The 18895-nt window shown below is 43.5% G+C and overlaps 1 protein-coding gene across 1 annotated transcript; it reads right to left on the bottom strand.

The window, feature by feature from the left end:
- Positions 1–11937: 11937 nt before the first annotated feature.
- On the bottom strand, positions 11938–13597 carry LOC123451164 (polygalacturonase-like). Its single transcript, XM_045128175.1, has 4 exons — positions 13157–13597; positions 12779–13068; positions 12449–12677; positions 11938–12337 (listed from the first exon to the last, which is right to left on the bottom strand). The coding sequence occupies exons 1-4, from the start codon at positions 13595–13597 to the stop codon at positions 12116–12118; spliced, it is 1182 nt and encodes a 393-aa protein (XP_044984110.1). The 3' UTR covers positions 11938–12115.
- Positions 13598–18895: the final 5298 nt, after the last annotated feature.

Below are 18895 nucleotides of genomic sequence, written 5' to 3'. Positions count from 1 at the left end.
CGGAAGAGAAGGAGGTGCCTGTGCCGAAGCAGGAGGACACGACCGCAACCGTTCTCGCCGCTGCGGAGGTACCGAAACAGGAGGACACGACCTCGAGCGGTGCTGCCGACGATGAGGTGGGTTTTTAGATAGGGTTTTCTGGGTTTTTTATAGTTGATTCGTGCTTGAATGCTACATAGATTTATATATTGAGACTTGGATTTCTTTAATTTCAATCTTGATTTGTGCATGTGGATGTGGTAATGCTTCCCGTTCCCCTGCTTTCATAGTTATCGTTGATAAGAAGGAGATTATTTAGATAGGGTTTTCTGCTTTCATATATTCAGAGAGCAGAACACACTCTACTTTTGCATGTGTTGGCGAACTTTTGCATTTTGTTGGCTTGAATCAACGGAATCTTTCTCTTATTAGTAAAGATTTCACCTAAGTCATGTGCTTGATATATACGAACACCCATTATTCCTAAATTTCGCCTAGGTCTGCCCCCTCTCTTGCATTTTATTGGGATTATTAGTAAGGATTTAATAAGAGTTAGGTTTTGAATTGGGATCTTGATTGCTGCATGTGCTTAGATTTTATTATGTGCCGGATATGTTTGTTGTGGTTATCCCCTCACCAGGGCACGGCAGGGGCCGAGCAGCCCAATAGTGCAATGTTCTGCTATATAAAATGCAGAACACAGAGAATCGTCTTATGCAAACAGATAAGAAAAGATAATGAAGTGATACTTACAAATTGCTTGCAGACATCACATTTTGGATGAAAGCGCTCCTTGTAACAAGTTTTATGGTATGGATGGTTTCCTGACATGGAGAACTGCATGTTTTTGTTGGTAAAGTCAATACCAATGCAAGTGCTTAATTAGTACACAAAACAACAAAGAGCTACCTCATAGTCATATATTGGCTGATTACAAGCATATAGTTACAGTATAGTCATATACTGGCTAATTACGTCCATGGCCAATTTCGTTGTGACATCCAGCACATGTCCTGACAAAAGAAGTGTATACATAACATATAGTTACAGAGTACAGTTTGATTTTTGGAAAGGACATTTAAATCTTCGTATGAAAGATCAAAAGATTGTATAAGTGAAATGCACAAAGGACAGACCAAGTGCAGAGAATCGGGTGGCTGATGCAGCAGCACTATGAATGTAATTAGAAGCACATTGTTGAATGCTTGACCTTTTGAATACTGTGTTACATAGTTTGTACTAATCGAATTACTTATATTGTAGGAAAAGGAAGCTGCAGGCATGAAGAGGAAGCTCGTCAAGACTGGGTTCAAGAGCCCGTATGACTCTGACTACGACGACGACGAACCGTATGAGGTAATCCCAACTATTTTAGTTCAGTAAGCACTATATGAATGCATGTTGGTGGGCTTTTTAATGAAATTGATGTAGATAGTGTTTTAATGTTGTTTGTTTAACTAGATTACTGTACATGACTTTTTTCTTTGTTTGTTCATTAAAATTTGGTGTTTGTTCATTGCATCATTCTGAATCCAAAGTGTGTGTTCTGGCGCCATAATGCCTATATGAATGCATAATGTGTGCGCAATTAATCTGTGTGTGCAGTATAACTCTGGAGATGACGTGGAGGACGGCAACAAAGAGTCCTTCATTGAGAAGGAAGCCCAGAAGATCAGGGAGAAGGGGAAGGCGGCCTACTTCAGGAGGGGAATGTTTAGATGCCCATACTGCACCACAAAGCCAAAGCCCAGGGATGGTGTTTATGAACACCTGATGTCGCATGCACGCAGTTTATCGCAGAGTGCTGATCAAGACATCAAGACCAGGGCAGAGCATGCAGCCCTCCTGAAGGCTCTAGGTCCCATTTAGTCGTCACCCACCATGATCCTCGGTTTATCGTCGTCGTTGTCTGTTGTACTTTTGCGCACTGTGTTATCGGCCTGTTGTGTTGTGAACTGTGTTAGAATGTCTTATACTTTTGATGTTAATTATGGCAGGATGTTATGGCTGCTTCTATTTTGCTGCTTGATCTATTTTGCTGCTTCACTGATGTTATGGCAGGATGTTATGGTCGACTGGTTAGCAAAAGGCAACATCTCAATTCAGCTCTCTGATGTAGATAGCAACAGCAACAGCAACAACTGCCGATGGGTGAGGTGGCCGTGGCGTCAGCACCACCACCGCTGGTCACGAGCCTAGTAACGACCATTCATATTGGTCATTATCACCTAGAAATAAGGCAGTGCCAGGTGCTGTCCGCTTTATGACCTTTTCCAGTGAGCAAGTGATGACCTTTCTGATGAAAATGGTCGTTGGTTTTTGGGGCTAGGACCCCTCCAAACAGCTTACAACCAAATGATGTCAAATGGTCATAGATTTATGACCATTCCTTCTAGGGTCACTAACAAAAGGTTGTTAGTTTACATATTTCTTGTAGTGAAAAGCAGGCTAGGCATGAGCTAATGCAGTAACATCCGTTGCAGACGGGTCGGAAGAATATGTGACGATATTTTCCGGGTCTCGGGCTACTACCGGTCAGACTGGAAACGATGGAAAAGTTCCATGTTTGCTATGCTAGGGACGCGTGACAAACGAATGGACCGTGTATCCGGGTTCGTCTCGTTCTGCTGATCAACTTTCATGTTGAAAATATTTTGATCTGACTTACGGTTTATTTTTTATTAATTTTTAAAGTTTTATTAATTATTTAGGAATTAAAAACAGATTTAAATAAATTGATTAAAAGCAATTATGACATCAGCATGATGTCAAGCTGACATCAGCAGTTGACTGGTCAACTGACCAGCGGGTCCTACCCGTCATAGACACCAGTTTTTAAATAGGTTTAATATTAATTAATCAAATTAATTTAGTGAGGGACCCACGTGGCATTGTCTAATTATTCTAATTAACAGATTATCTTATATATCTATTTAACTAATTAATTAATTATTATATCTAATTATTTATTTATTTAATAAAAACATATATCTTTATCATTATTATATCTATTATTATTTTTAAGGGTGTGGCTCCGCGTGTCATTGGGACAGCGAGCACACACATACACTATGTGCACACACATATCTACTCATACATATTTTCATATGTCCATACATTCCTTCATACATACATACATATGTACATCCATTCACATACACCATTATATACACAACTACATACATCTCATATGCATACTATATATTATCTTCTTCCTTCTAACAACTCACGGGGCTACTCCCCTCCTCCTCCTGACCAACAGGAGGGAAACGACGCAGGGGCGAGTTGGAGGTCGCGAGAGACCGTGGTGCGGGTCGCCGGAACGAAACCGGAACGGGGAAGAAGGAAATTGGGGGGTAGCTCACCGAGCCCTGTAGGTCTGCAACGTGGGCTCGAGGGGGGCTCGGTGGAGCGACACGTCGACGACGAACGGAGGTGCGATGGTGCAGTAGGAAGCCCGGGGCGACGGAGGAGCCGGCGCGGTGGTCGAGGTGGTGACGGTGGTGGCGCGGTTCCTGTGAGGACGTGTCGGCGAGGGAAGCCGGCCGGGGGGTCGCCGAGAGGGGCCCCGGTGAGGAGGGGCCCCAGGGGATGGAGCCGCCGAGAGGGGCCCCGGTGAGTGACGGCCGGCGGGGAGGTGATGGCCGCCGAAGTGGGGTTGGGATTCCCGGGGGCCGCCGGCGGGAGAGGACGCAGGGGAGGCCGACGGGATTGGGGCTCCCGGTCTCAGGGAGGAGCGAGGGGAAAGGGACGGGAGGCTGGGGGTCGGTAGATCTCGGAGGCGCTCGTGGGGCTCTCGGTCTCTCGTGGGGAGGGAGGGGCCGAGCGGGAGGTTGGGGAGGGTTCGGTCTAGGTGGGGATCGGGCTAGGGGGGTTGGTGGTGTCGTGGGATGGGGGCTGCGGTTGGTGGGGCTCCCGTGGGGAGCGGTAGCGGGGGGAACGTGGGAGGACGAGAGGAGGGCTCGAGGGGTGGGTTAGGCGAGCGGGGAACGTGGGGGGTTGGTGGAGGTCTCGATCCTGGCGGCGGCCTGGGGGAAACTTGGAGGGAAGCGACGGGTATTAGGGTTGTCCCGTGGGGGCTTTATACCCTAGGTGGGTGGGCCGATTAGGGATGGCCTCGCTGGGCCATTTTTGGCCCAGTTCGGCCACGGGGTCTTTTTCCTTTTTTTATTATTTATTTTTATTATTTAATTTATTTACTTTATTTTACAATTTATTATAAATACTTTTAATACTTTCTTTTATTTATTTCTTTTCACTTACTATATTTCCTTTATTTATTTTATTTAAAGCTCCTCTTTTAAATATATTGGGATTACTAATAATTTCAAAAGTGCCCGATTCGCATTTATAATTTGTTAGAGAATTTTCATAACTCCCCGACGTTTTTCTTTTCACAATCAAAATCTTTTCTCGTTTGACTTTATCTTAAAGCTTCAAATTTATATTCGCTTACAACCAATACGAGATCATTGATATAATTAACGGTGACGTGGCATCATTAGCGCGGGTTCACTATCGCTTAATCACAATCATCACTATAACAAAAGTCGAGGAGGCGAAACTATAAGGCCCTATCTTTCTATGTGTCCGACTGAAACTTTGATCTCAGGAGTACCACGTGAGTTGTAGCAATTGTAGAAGACTAAAGGATGATTGAGTATGTGGATTTGCTTTATAAGCTCTTATTTGACTCTTTCCGATGTTATGATAAATTGCAATTGCTTCAATGACTAAAGGCTATTGGTTGTTAATTCTCAATAAGGTTCTTGATCCATACTTTACTTTGTGAAGGAATTGTCACTTTAGCATGAGAGATTATATGATGATATTGTTGTTCTGATTATGATCATGATGCCTGCTTGTCCATATCTTGTTTTGTCGACACCTCTCTCTCTAAATATGTGGGCATATTTATTGATCTCGGTTACCGCTTGAGGACAAGCGAAGTCTAAGCTTGGGGGAGTTGATACGTCCATTTTGCATCATGCTTTTATGTTGATATTTATCGCTTTATGGGTTTTCATTATACTTCACGGTACAATACTTATGCCTTTTCTCTCTTATTTTGCAAGGTTTACATGAAGAGGGAGAATGCCGGCAGCTGGAATGCTGGCCTGAAAAAGGAGCTAGTTTGAGATACCTATTCTGCACAACTCCAAAAGCCGTGAAAATCAACGAGGATTTATTTTGGAATTTATAAAAAATACTGGGCCGAAGAAGTACCACAGGGGAGCCAGCAGGAGGCCACAAGCCTGCTAGGCGCGGCCTACCCCCTGGCCGCGCCTAGGGCGCTTGTGGGCTCCCTGTTGGCCCTCTGGCTCCCCTCATTTGCTATAAGGAGGGTTTTGTTCCACAAAAAACCAAGAGGAGGCTTTCGGGAGGAATCACCGCCGCCACGAGGCGGAACTTGAGCAGAACCAATCTAGAGCTCCGGCAGGGTCGTCCTGCCGGGGAAACTTCTCTCCCGGAGGGGGAAATCGTCGACATCGTCATCACCAATACTCCTCTCATCGGAGGGGACTCATCACCATCAACATCTTCATTAGCACCATCTCATCTCCAAACCCTAGTTCATCTCTTGTAACCAATCTCCGTCTCGCGACTCTGATTGGTACATTAAGGTTGCTAGTAGTGTTAATTACGCTTTGTAGTTGATGCTAGTTGGATTACTTGGTGGAAGATTATATGTTCAGATCCTTGATTCTATTCAATACCTCTCTGGTCATGAATATTATTATGCTTTGTGAGTAGTTACTTTTGTTCCTGAGGACATGGGATAAGTCATGCTATAAGTAGTCATGTGAATTTGGTATTCGTTCGATATTTTGATGTGTTGTATGTTGTCTCTTCTCTAGTGGTGTTATGTGAACGTCGACTACATAACACTTCACCATTATTTGGGCCTAGAGGAAGGCATTGGGAAGTAGTAAGTAGATGATGGGTTGCTAGAGTGACAGAAGCTAAAACCCTAGTTTATGCGTTGCTTCGTAAGGGGTTGATTTGGATCCACTAGTTTAATGATATGGTTAGACTTTGTCTTAATTATTATTTCATAGTTGTGGATGCTTGCGAGAGGGGTTAATCATAAGTGGGATGTTTGTCCAAGTAAGGGCAGCACCCAAGCACCACCCACATATCAAACTATCAAAGTAGCGAACGCGAATCATATGAACATGATGAAAACTAGCTTGACAGAAATTCCCATGTGTCATCGGGAGCGTTTTACCTCCTATAAGAGTTTGTCCAGGCTTGTCCCTTGCTAAAAAAGGGATTGGGCCACTTTGCTGCAGCTTTGTTACTCTTGCTACTTGCTACGAATCATCTTTTCACACCACTATCTGTTACCGATAATTTCAGTGCTTGCAGAGAATACCTTGCTGAAAACCACTTGTCAGATCCTTCTACTCCTCGTTGGGTTCGACACTCTTACTTATCAAAAGGACTATGATCGATCCCCTATACTTGTGGGTCATCAGCGGGGCACGGCTCCGGGGGCGGGAAGGGGAAATCGTCAATTGATCTGGAGACGGCGATGAAGAACATGAAGCTCAAGGAATCTGAATTGGACGCAGTAATGGTGGGTGACGATGAGATCTCAATGTTCATGGAGGAGACACGCTGGCTTGAGGTGGCTAAAGTGAACACGACCAAAGCTTTCAGTGCTAAATATTTCAAATCGATAATGAAATTCGTATGGCGGCTGGCGTATGATCCCGCGATACGCGAGGCAGATGACAGCATGTTCATTATTCAGTTATTCTGTGTTGGAGATTGGAACAGGGTTATGCATCAAGGACCTTGGATTTTTAGGGGTCTCATGGTTGTTATCGAGGAATATGACGGCAAGGGCAAATCGCACGTGGTGGCTCTTGATCGGGTGCAGGTGTGGGCACAGATACATGATACCCTAGAGCTATACCGCAGGGAGGTGGTGCTCGATCAACTAGCACGTCGTATTGGCCAGGTTAAGAGCGTGGAGATAAACCCTACTAGGGTTTTTGAAGGCAATTATGTGAGGGTATGAGTCAAGATCAAAGTAGACGAACCACTTGTACGGTTCACTCCGCTAAAGATCAGAGGGGAGGAAAGCCTATTGTTGCCAGTTAAGTATGAGAAGATCGCCTTTTTCTGTGAGATATATGGTATAATGGGGCATATCTAGAAGAGTGTGGAGATGGTGTACATGGCCCTGATGAGATTGAATATGGTAAGTGGATGGTAGCTAACAGGAGAACATTACCATCTAATCAATACAACCATAATAGCTACTCGAATCCTCCATGTAACCGGGCTCGTCGTGGAAGGGGAGGCGGAACACATGGATCTGCTGGTGCTAATAATAGAGCTGCTAATGCAGCCAAGAAACGTTCTTCACAAGAGGCGGGAATGAGTGACACTGACAACCTGGAAGACACAGCTGAGAGCCCCATGAAATCAATGCCGATGGAGCAGGAGGACGGATACATAGCACAACCAACGCATGATGAATCTTCAGCAAAGAAACGGCTTGACCTTTCGAATATAGCACCTGCAGCGACGGAGCCGACTGGAATGGGGGGATGTAATCAACACAATTCTACCATGCCAAAGGATATTTCGCAGTCTGAGCAGGTTCCGCCGCCCCCACATGCATATGTCACACCAGGGGACAGGAAGAAACATAGGTCAAGGACGTCACCCCTAAAAATGACAAACTCAAAGAGAGAGTTGGCGGGCTCCTTCAAGGAGCGCCGCCGGGCTCAATGAGTGTGCTATGCTGGAACTGTAGAGGGGCTGGTAGACCTGAGATAGTTCGCGAGCTTCACAACTTAGCGAGGCAGTATACTCCACTAGTGTTTTGCATTGTGGAAACTCAACTTCCTGGAGCTAGAGTAGAAAGCTTAGCAAGCTCGCTAGGCTATGATTTTTCCTTTGCAGTTAGTAGCTCTGGAAGGAGTGGTGGAATTGGTATCTTTTGGAATAATACAATAAAGCTCGAGACCTTTGGATATTCTGATTATCACATTGATGCTATAATTACTATGCCAGGGTTTCCCCAATGGAGGATGACGGTTGTGTATGGAGAAGCACGAGTTGAGGAAAGAGGGATAACTTGGGATCTTTTGCGATCCTTAGCCATTGCTAGTGATAGCCCATGGTTATGCATCGGGGACTTTAATGAGGTCTTGTGACTGGACGAATATGAGGGATCAAGCCACCGCAGTATGACTCAGGTGCATGGTTTCCGAGACGCTATCGATGTTTGTGGGCTATCTGACCTCGGGTTCACAGGGCCAAACTGGACCTTTGAAAGGAGGTTAGCAGGAGGGACGTACACCCATGTTCGGCTAGATAGAGCACCTGCGGGTGGGGAATGGTGCATCATTTTCCCACACACGGAACTGTCGCATAAAGTGGCTGCCACTTCGGATCATAACCCCATCTTGCTTCAGACCGAGGTTCAACCAAGAGACCTGCATTGCCGCCAGAAACCATTCAGGTATGAGATGATGTGGGAATCCCATGATGGCTTCCAAGAGGAGGTACAACAACATTGGCAGGTCCAGGTGCCACAACAGTTGAGGGCCTAAGGGCGAAAATAGATGCTCTGTCAAAGGGACTTGGACGTTGGGATAAAACCACTTTTGGTAATGTTCGCACAGAGATAAAACGACTAAATGGTGAGCTGACACATCTTCAGGCTGATCCTAGTCGCAGTGAACCTACTCGCATTGAGATAAAAATGAAGGATCTTCTTGCTGAGTTATATCACAGGGAGGAGATAATGTGGCGCCAGAGGTCACGTATTACCTGGCTTGCTGCAGGGGACAAGAACACCAAATTATTTCATTTATGAGGAAGCAAACGAAGGCGGAAAAATAAAATCCAAGCGCTTGTAAGGGAAGATGGCACTACAGTGGATGATGCCGAGGAGTTGGAACATATGGTGACAGATTTCTATCGCCATCTCTACACATCAGAGGGTACAACGAATATGGAGGCGGTGATTAGTAGGGTTCCTCGGAAAGTTACCGACGAAATGAACCAGAAGCTGAACTCGGAATACACCAAGGAGGAAGTGAAGTCGGCTCTCTTTCAGATGGCACCTACTAAGGCACCGGGGGCAGATGGGTTCCCCGCCCAGCTTTTTCAACGGCATTGGGATGTGTGTGGAGATGAGATCACCACTATCATCTTAAAAATTCTGAAAGGGGAGGAAGAGGTAAATAATTTGAATGAGACTATTTTGGTTTTAATACCTAAGGTAACGAGTCCCACTCTCCTTACTCGGTTCCGCCCTATAAGCCTGTGTAATGTCATTTACAACATTGCTTCCAAAGTTTTGGCTAATAGATTGAAAACTATCCTTCCGAAGATTATATTAGAGGAGCAGTCACCATTTGTAGGGGGCGGGCTTATCACTGATAATATAATTTCAGCCTATGAGTGCCTTCACTTTATGAAGTGGAATAGATCAAAGAAGAATGGTTTCTGTGCCTTGAAATTGGATATGGTGAAAGCATATTATCGACTTGAGTGGGATTACATGCGAGCCATGATGACCGGATTGGGTTTTGCACCAGCTTGGGTCGATACAATGATGAGGATGGTGAGCTTCGTTAAGTTTTCAGTCTTATTTAATGGGAAGAAACTTGATCAATTCACCCCTACGAGGGGGGATTCGACACGGAGATCTGTTATCACCCTACCTTTTCTCGCTGGAAGCAGAGGGCCTTTCGTGCCTCCTTAAAAGTCAGAATGAGTCATCGCCTATCAATGGAATTAAAGTGGCACCAACGGCTCCGCCGGTTAGCCACCTACTTTTCGCCGATGACAAACTGTTGTTCTTCAAGTCTAGTAGTGAGGGAGCTACTCTGGCATCTTCTTTGTTGGAGACCTACTGTATGGCCTCTGGACAGAAAATTAACCAAGCTAAATCTTCGGGTTTCTTTAGTAGAGGATGTGCAACCGAGGTGAAGGACTCTATCAAGAATATCCTTAATGTTCAGAATGAGAGTTTGAATGAGAAGTATTTGGGTATGCCCACAGATGTGGGTAGCAGCAAAAATGGAGCTTTCAAATATCTAAAGGACAGAGTATGGAACAAAGTTAAAGGCTGGATGGAGAAAATTATATCAACAGGAGGGAAGGAAGTACTCATAAAATCAATAGCACAAGCAGTTCCAGTTTTTTCGATGGCGTGTTTCAAACTGCCACGAGGACTCTGTCTCCATATCAATTCCATTATCCGCAAATTCTGGTGGGCAGCAAAAATGGTGAACGAAAGACTAGTTGGGTCTCGTGGGAAGTGATGACATGACCTAAATATGAAGGAGGGTTGGGTTTCACAGATATTGAACTGTTCAATCTCGCCCTCCTGGCAAGACAAGCTTGGCGCATGTTCAAAATCTCCGGAAACATTAAGTGCCAGGATCCTTAAAGCACGCTACTTCCCCTCAACTCGGTTCTTGGAAGCTGAACTTGGCAACAACCCTTCGAAGATTTGGCGGGCGATTATGGAGGGTAAAGATGTTCTCAAAGTGGGACTAATTAAGAGGATCGGTGACGGCAACAACACAAATATCTCAAACCAAAACTGGCTCCCCAAGGAGGCCTCCATGAGACCGATAGCATACCTTACTCCCCATCGACCGACACTAGTGTCAGAACTCATCGACAGCACTTCGGCAAGATGACGACAGGAACTGGTTAACTCAACATTCTTACCAATAGATGCCAATGTAATTTTTAATATACCCATGAGCACACGACAGTGTGAGGACTTTTGGGCTTGGTCACAGGAAAAGAAAGGTGAATTCACTGTCAAATCATGTTATCGCATGCTCATCACGACAAAACTCCGACGTGAAGCATGGCTTGAGGGACGCGGGGGCCCTGCTGATAGTAACAGAGAGAAGAAGTACTAGGACACGTTGTGGCGAATCTAGGTGTCGTCGAAGATCAAGGTCTTCTTATGGCGGCTTGCACAAACATCTCTTCCCACAGCGGATGTTCGACATCACTGACATATGGCGTCATCTCCGTCCTGTGCAATATGCGGCGCCGAGGACTCATGGTTCCACTCCCTTTTAAGTTGTACAATGGCCCGCTGTGTCTGGGCACTTCATGATCAGGTGCTGGTCGAGCATATGCTGGCCACCACTGAACCAGACGCTCAATCATGGCTGTTCAGTATGTTATCTTCGGTCTGAGCGGACGAACTGCTCAAAATTACGATCGCACTATGGGCAATTTGGTTCGCACGGAGGAGACTGATCCATGAAGGAGAGCACCAAAGCCCTTTGGCGACCTATTCCTTTGTCAACAAATACATAGCCGAGCTTGAGGTGACCAAGCCACAAAGAGCATTATCACATATGAGGCCGGTTCAGGCTAATACAAGGAGATGGATTCCACCACCTGCTGAATGTGCCAGTCTGCAATAGCCCTCCCATCGGCGTTGTGAGCGCAGTGTGCCGGAATGATCAGGATGTGTATCTGGGAGCATGAGCCTTAGTTTTTCATGGTTTAACTGACCCTCACATTTTGGAAACATTGACGTGTCTTTGGGCAGGGATCTACTTCTTCAGAACCTCGTAGTGGCGTCGGAGTGTCTCTCAGCGGTAACAAAGATCAACTCCGGAACATGTGGTATTACAGCCCCAATCATCAGGGATATTAAGGACGGGAACACTGATTTTCAGGCTATATCATTTGTCCACGAAGGAAGAACCTCCAATATGAAAGCTCATCATTTAGCTAAGCATGCTTTGCATTTGGGGAAGGGACGCCTAGTGTGGCTCCTACAACCCTTTGATACTCATTTTATTCCTGTAATCCGTATTATTGATCAATAAAGCAAAGCTTCTACCCCTAAAAAAAAGGTATAACCATCAGATTTTACATGAAGACTCAGCATCTCGAAAGTTAATTAAAAATCTTAAAAAATCCACAAGAACAACCACGCAAAATTTATGACGTTGATTGTGGTTTAACTATGTCTCAATCAATTGAGAATTAGCAAATCCGCTAAAACTACGCCCAAGGTGTATATTAGTAGTACAGGAACCAGCCAAGGTAAGAGAAGTATTTACAGAGCCAACGAACCAAGAAGACGCTCGCATTTCTCCAAACGGACGGCAAACTCCGATCGTCAGAAGCAGCTCGCCGGTCTGACCTCTCCGGACGCGGACCCGCCGGCGTTTCGGCACTTGGCCTGCGCCGGCCGCTTTTGCCGGTACGTCAGCCTGATGTTCCTGAGCTTGATCCCGCTACAGGGGTTGGTGGCGCTGCAGTTGAACTTCACCGCCACGGGCGTCGTCGACGTGCCCTCGATGTCCTCGTAAGAAACGTCGCTGATCTGCACCCCCGAGCTCTGAATGCATGCACAAACAACAACAGGAGTAGTTCGTGATACATACACTGGATGGTTCACGAGTAGTTGCATTGCATGTAGGCAACTTGAATGGTGGCATCTCTTACATACCTTGCCCGGGCAATCGACCTTGCGGGGGCAGTAGTCCTGGTCGACGAGGATGGGGTTCGCCACGCGGTGCATGGTGACCTGCGAGAAGGAGACGCCCGTGACGGAGCCGGGGTTGGGCATCCCCCATGTCTTGATCCGCAAGCCGTTGGTCGTGCCCGTCAGCACCGCCCTCTCCACGGTCACGTTCCTCACCCCCTCCTCTCCGGCCTGCCCTCCCAGGCTCCCGATGCTGGCACCATACATCCAACGCAAACGCAAAACCAATTATGTCTATCGAACGTTGCGCAAATCACAAGCAAACACAATAATGGATGATGAACTAGGTGGCACCTGATGCCGTGGCCCGGGCCGCACTTGATGTCTCTGATGAGCACGTCGGAGGTGCCGGGCCCCAGGGAGACGCAGTCGTCGCCAGTACCGATCGTGGTGTTGAGGATGCGCACGTGGCGGGAGAGCTGGGCATGGATGCCGTCGGTGTTGGGGCTGTTGGCCGGCGCGACGATCCTGACGCCCTCGACCGTGACACCGGTGGAGTCGAAGATGGCAATGTGGACGTTCTTGCTGTCGAGCAGCGTCAGCTGCTCCACGCTCACGCCCTTGGACTGGCTAATGTCCAGCGTCTGCAAACGCACGTACGTATGGCATCCGTTCGCCACAGGGAATCCGAACCAAATCGCATTGCAAAGAAAAAATCATGCCATCGCTCACCCTGGGGCCCTGTCCGGTGCACCTGCCGTCCTTCTTGCACGCCCAGTACTCCTGCCCCTGCCCGTCCAGCGTGCCGCCGCGGATCGCCAGGCCGTCGGCGTGGTGGAACATGATCCACGCCATGCTGTCCACAACCGGCGGCGCGAAGACGGTGCCGTTGCCGTCGATGGCGACGACCACGCCAGCGCTCCGGCAGGGGCCCTTGAAGTAGGCCCGGCTGAGCAAGAACCTACCCGCCGGCACGCGCAGCACCGGCCGGGAGCCGGAGCGTCCCGTGTCGTTGCACGCCGCGCCCCACGCGGCCTGGAACGCCGCCGCCGAGTCCGCCCCGCCGTCGGGTCTCGCGCCGTAGTCCACCACGTTGTACTCCGCGTCCGCTGCCGCCAATCCAACCAGTGCCGTCAACGCGACCAGCAGTAGCGTGAGTCTATGGCCGCTCATCCTCCGAGCCTTTTGTTTCGCGTGAGTGATTGGAAGCTATCTTGGTGAACTTACGATGATAATGATTCGATTGAGTGGGGTAATTACGGTGATGATCATGGCGTTCGCGGCATTAATACATAGGCATTGCTTGAGATTGACCCACGTACGTTGCTGCGTGCTGAGTTTAGGAGGGGTGGGAGTGTCGTGCAGGCCATGGGCATCGGTGTTGAATTACGTTACGGCGGCAGGAATTGAAAACGCCTGGTGAATCGTGGTAAAGACGGGCTGTCGGGAGTACGCTGCATAGCTGTATACGGGCCTGGTCTCAGGTGAGTCCTGGCAATTGTATTGTGCATGGGCCTTTTGCGTACGTGTTAGCCTCGCGGGACCTCCTATGCACCACTCCTTGCGACGATCGGAAAAGCCTATTCGTCGCTCTCTGCGTCGCCATGTCGGGGCTTTGCACACGCGCACCCAGCGAGCGTTCGGGAATGGGCCGGACCATATGTAGTTCCAACACCTCCTGTTTTAAAAACCTTCTGAAGGTTACCAGCTGGTTATTCCTATTTTAGAAAACTTTTACAAGGTTCCCTGAACCCTTTTTTTTTCTTACTTTTTTTCTGTTTCTTTTTTTCTTTTTTGTCTCAGTATCAAAAAATGTCTATATTTTTTAAAGTTGTTCTTCAAATTCGGAAAATACTTTTGCTCTTTTTAAAAATGCTCGGGATTTTCAAAAAATGTTCTTCAAATTCAAAGAAAGTTTTTCCTACTTAAAAAGCGTTCTGTACTTTAAAAATGTTCTCTATTTTCAAAAAATGTACCGTATTTTCAAAAAAAATATGTATATTTAAAAAACCTTTTTCAAATTCGAAAATTTATTGATTTTGAAAAATGTTCTAGACTTTCAATAAATGTTCAAGATTTTTCAAAATTGGTTCGCAGATATAAAAATTGTTCCCGTTTTCAATTTGTCTTTCTGAAACTTCCAAAAATGTTTGTGTTTGCAAAACATTCCCTCATTTTCACAAAACCAATCACATTTTTTAAATTTTATTCACGAGTTAGAATTATCTTCCTGTTATTTGAAAAGCAATTCACAATTTTAAAAATGTTCATACTTTTATAGTTTTTTCAAAAATTTCAAATTTGTTCATGTTTTAAAATTTGTACACAATTTGAAAAATGTTCGCGGTCTCAAAATGTGTTCACAGATTCGAAAAATATTCACATTTTCAAAAATGTTCCCATATACAATTTTTTGTTTCCAATTTTCAAAAAATGTTCGTGTTTCAAAATATGCTCTCATTTTAAAAAATCCAATCACAATTTTAAAAGTTTGTTCACGAATAAGGAATATGTTCATGTCCTTCTAAAATTGTTCGCACTTCCAAATTTGTCTAGGAGTTTTCAAAATTGTACTCAGTTTCGCAATTGTTCAGGGTTTTTCAAAATTGTTCTCCTTCACAAAATTTCTTTCTCAAGATTCACAAAATGTCCGTGCTTTAAACAACTGTTCACGCTCCAAAAAAAATCGGGTTTTTTTCAAAATTCTTCTCTGTTTCCAAATTTTGTTCTCAAGATTAAAAAAATGTTCAGGCTTTAGAAACATTTTCGTGCTTCCAAATTTGTTCAGGTTTTTTCAAAATTGTTCAGCTTCCCCCTGTGTGGCGCAGGGCTCCCTGCCGTAATGAGCGGCAGGTAGGAGCTCTCACGGCGAACTGCGGAGCGGACGCACACCTGGTCGCCCGACTGGGCCGGCCCAGTTTTTTTTTGTCTTAAGAAAATCTGATACTTTCCTCTTTTTTCTTTTCATTTCTGTTCCTCTAAATTTGTTTGTATTTATTTGCTTTTTATGGGTTTATTTTTACTTTTTTTTCCTTTTCTTTCTGAATTTGATGCAACAATTTTTTTTCAATTTGAACGATAATTTTCGAAAATCCGGGAACATTTTTCGAATTTATGAAACATGTATGAAAAATTATAAACTTTGAAATTCGGAACATTTTGTAAAAGCAACAACACTTTTCAAAATTTAAGAATAATTCTCAGACACGAACTTATTCTAAAATTTTAACAATTTTTTTATAATTCAATTTTATTAACATACCAAACATTTTTTGAAAATACCAAACATTTTTCTTAAAATACTAAAGTAAAAAACATTTTTGAAAATTCCAAACATTTTTTGAAGTTATGAATGTTTCTCAAAACCGGAAGCTATTAAAAATTTAGAACATTCTTATAAAAAGGAAAGACATTTTTCGAATTTAACGAACAATGCTTGAAAATCCAGATCATTTTTTCAATTTGTGAACACTGTTTGAAAAACGTCATTTTTTGAAACTTTGAACATTTTATTAAAGCAAGAACATTTTCCGAAATTTAAAAATATATTGAACATTTTATGAAAGCAAGAACATTTTTCGAAAAAACGAACTTAGTTTATAAATTGAACAAAATTTTGAAATTCAGCCATTTTTTTCGCGAATACCTAACTTTTTCTTAAAATAGTAAACATTTTCTAAAAATACCAAACATTTTCTTCAAAAACCGAACATTTTTTGAAGTGATGAATGTTTTTGAAAAGCGGCAACTGTTTAAAATGAGAACATTCTTTAGAAAAGCAGAAAAACAGTTTTTGAATTTAAAGAACAATTTTTAAAAATCGAGAACGTTTTCTGAGACAGAAACAGAAAAGAAAAAATAGAAAAGAAAAAAAGAAAAAAGAAAAACCGGTTCACGAACCCTTCTAGAAAATTCCCAAAACCAGAAAAAACTGTGTGGAACCTCTAAAATGTTTGAAAAACGGGGCACTTTGGAACGCTTAAACAAGCTGGCTCGTTGCGTCGTTGCTCGGTCGCTCGCCTGTGCGAAGCACCGACTGTTTGACGCAACGAATGGCAAACAGGCTATTTCGTATCTCGCCTCTCGATTAGTCTGGGCACGGGAGCTTCGCCTTCCACATTGGCCTTGTTCGATTTGCTGCGCGGCCGGAGTTGTTCACAACGACGTTTTGTTGCGGGGGTTCATCGGGTTGTGTGTTCTTCCTACGCTGCATGTGGTTTGACTTTGTTTTCCTTCGTATTTATTTTGAGTGCGGAAAGAGGATTCTGATTTTCGGGGACAGAGTGGCGGAATTTCCTGCATGAACACATTCCATGCATGTTGTCCACGATTTCTTTAGTTTCCTACACCCTTCGTTCCTAAATATAATACATTTTAGATATTGCACTATGAACTACATACGGATGTACATAGATATATTTTAGAGTATAGATTCACTCATTTTGCTCCGTATATAGTGTTCTAATGGAATATATAAAAGGTCTTATATTTTGGAACGGAGGGAGTACTAGCAAAAGGGTTCGTGTGTTGCAACAGAGAAAAAAAATTATAATCTCCAATGATCATGAACAAATTTTGCTACTTCACCAAGATACACTATCACTTTCAATTTTGTGAAATCATGAACATATTTTTAAACTCGTGCACGTATTTGAAAGCGTCAACATTTTTCAAATTCATGCACACTTATGAATTCGTGACTATTTTCTAAAATCAAGAATATTTTTTGAATTCACCAACATTTAGTACTATTCACAAATACTTTTTTTAAATGTGAAAAATAGACAATTTTCTTCAATCTTCGAACATTTCCAGAATCGACGATCATTTTTAGGAAATTGATGGAACAATTTTTGAAACTTATGAACATTTTTTTATTTAACGAACATTTTCTGGAAATGATGATTTTATTTTTGAAATTCACCAACATTTTTTTATTTACCGAACATTTTTTATTAAACTTTTTTTTGTAATGCAAGATCATTTTTGAATGAATAAACTATTTTGTAAGTCACGAACAGTTTTGTAATCTTTAGAATATTTTTTCATAGATGAACATTTTCTGAATTTGCAAAAATTCATTCAATTTCATTAACATTTTTTAGCACATGAACCTTTAAAACATCTTGAATATTTTATTATTTTCCAAACATTTTGCTTCAATGTTGCATAAATTTTCAAATAAGCAAACATTTTTATTTACAAAATCATGAACTTCTATTGAATGCACAAACAATTTATGATTTATTAAATATTTTTATCATTATTTTCCTTTTTTAATGTTTTTCTGGATCTTTTTATAATTCCTAAGTTATTTAAATTAAAAAATAAAGACAGAAAATAAAAAAAGAGAAAATTAAATGAAAAAAATAAATACTTGTCGGCCGGACATGGGCCGGGCCGAACCGGCGCGCTGCATCTTCTCCCAGCGCCGAGACCGCACTATAGGAGGTCCTGCATGCGTCGGCCCACACTAGGATTTCCTTTCGAAAACCTTTATTTATCATCACTTACGGATGGTGTAGCTCTGTCATGATCACAACGCGGTCTTCCAACTCCGCCATGCCACATCGACGCCCCAGGTCTGCTATGGATGCTGTCGCCGCCGAACTCCGTCGAGGCCACCCCAGCTCCGTCATGGACGCTGCAGTGTCGCTATCCTCACGATCTTAAAAAGGCTCGTGATTGCCTCGCACCATCCGCAAGCAGCGACGCACATCCATCTCTATCATGGACTAGTCATTTATTTTCAGTCTTTGAGACCCGCGTGGGCGGCGACAATTTTAAGTACACCAGTTTTGACGGTGCGCGATGTCCAGCAGGTAACTTGCTGATGTTCGCCCGCACTAAAATCCCTCGTGTTCTACCATCACTTAGGGTGTGTTTGGTAGAGTCATGGAGGGTGCATGAACTCAATAGTTTTCCTCTCAACCCATTTTTATTTGTTTGTTAGCCTGCACGGGGCCTTCTTAGCATACATGAGCTCAATTCAAATATCCGTTTAGCATGCACGAAGAGTAAACACCCCAACAATCGTTTACTGGTCAGCATGCATTAGCGAAGCGAGCGACAATGTGTTTCAAAAAATGTTCAAAATTTCTAAATAATAATTTTTAGAAAATACTCAGAATACCCAAAATTATCCAAATTTTCATCAAATTTTCAAAAATAATGTTCCATTTCAGAAAATTGTTAAATTTTTCAAAAAATATCCATATTTTCAAAATTTGTTATTTTTTTCAACAAATGTACAAGCTTCCATTTTCCAATTTTCAAAAAATATTTGGATTTTCTAATTCAGATTTTCATAATTTGTATAATTTTTTAAAAGTTCAAACTTCCGAAAACAACTTCAGAATATAAAAAATGTTTATTTTTTTTTAAATATATTTTTCCCATGTTTCAAAAAATTGTTCACTTTTTTGAGATGTTTTGTTGGCTTTTAAAAAAATATTGGCTGTTATAGTATCG

Source organism: Hordeum vulgare, chromosome 4H (assembly GCF_904849725.1).
Source record: "Hordeum vulgare subsp. vulgare chromosome 4H, MorexV3_pseudomolecules_assembly, whole genome shotgun sequence".
Lineage (NCBI taxonomy): Eukaryota > Viridiplantae > Streptophyta > Magnoliopsida > Poales > Poaceae > Hordeum > Hordeum vulgare.
This window is presented reverse-complemented; position numbering and strand designations above follow the sequence as displayed.

Bases quoted from the DNA above. Each gene is read 5' to 3' on its own strand.
- LOC123451164 (XM_045128175.1), bottom strand. From the start codon at position 13,597: ATGAGCGGCCATAGACTCACGCTACTGCTGGTCGCGTTGACGGCACTG. The intron at 13,069-13,156 runs GTGAGCGATGGC...GTGCGTTTGCAG, and splicing joins GCACCGGACAGGGCCCCAGG to ACGCTGGACATTAGCCAGTC. The intron at 12,338-12,448 runs GTATGTAAGAGA...GCATGCATTCAG, and splicing joins AGGTCGATTGCCCGGGCAAG to AGCTCGGGGGTGCAGATCAG.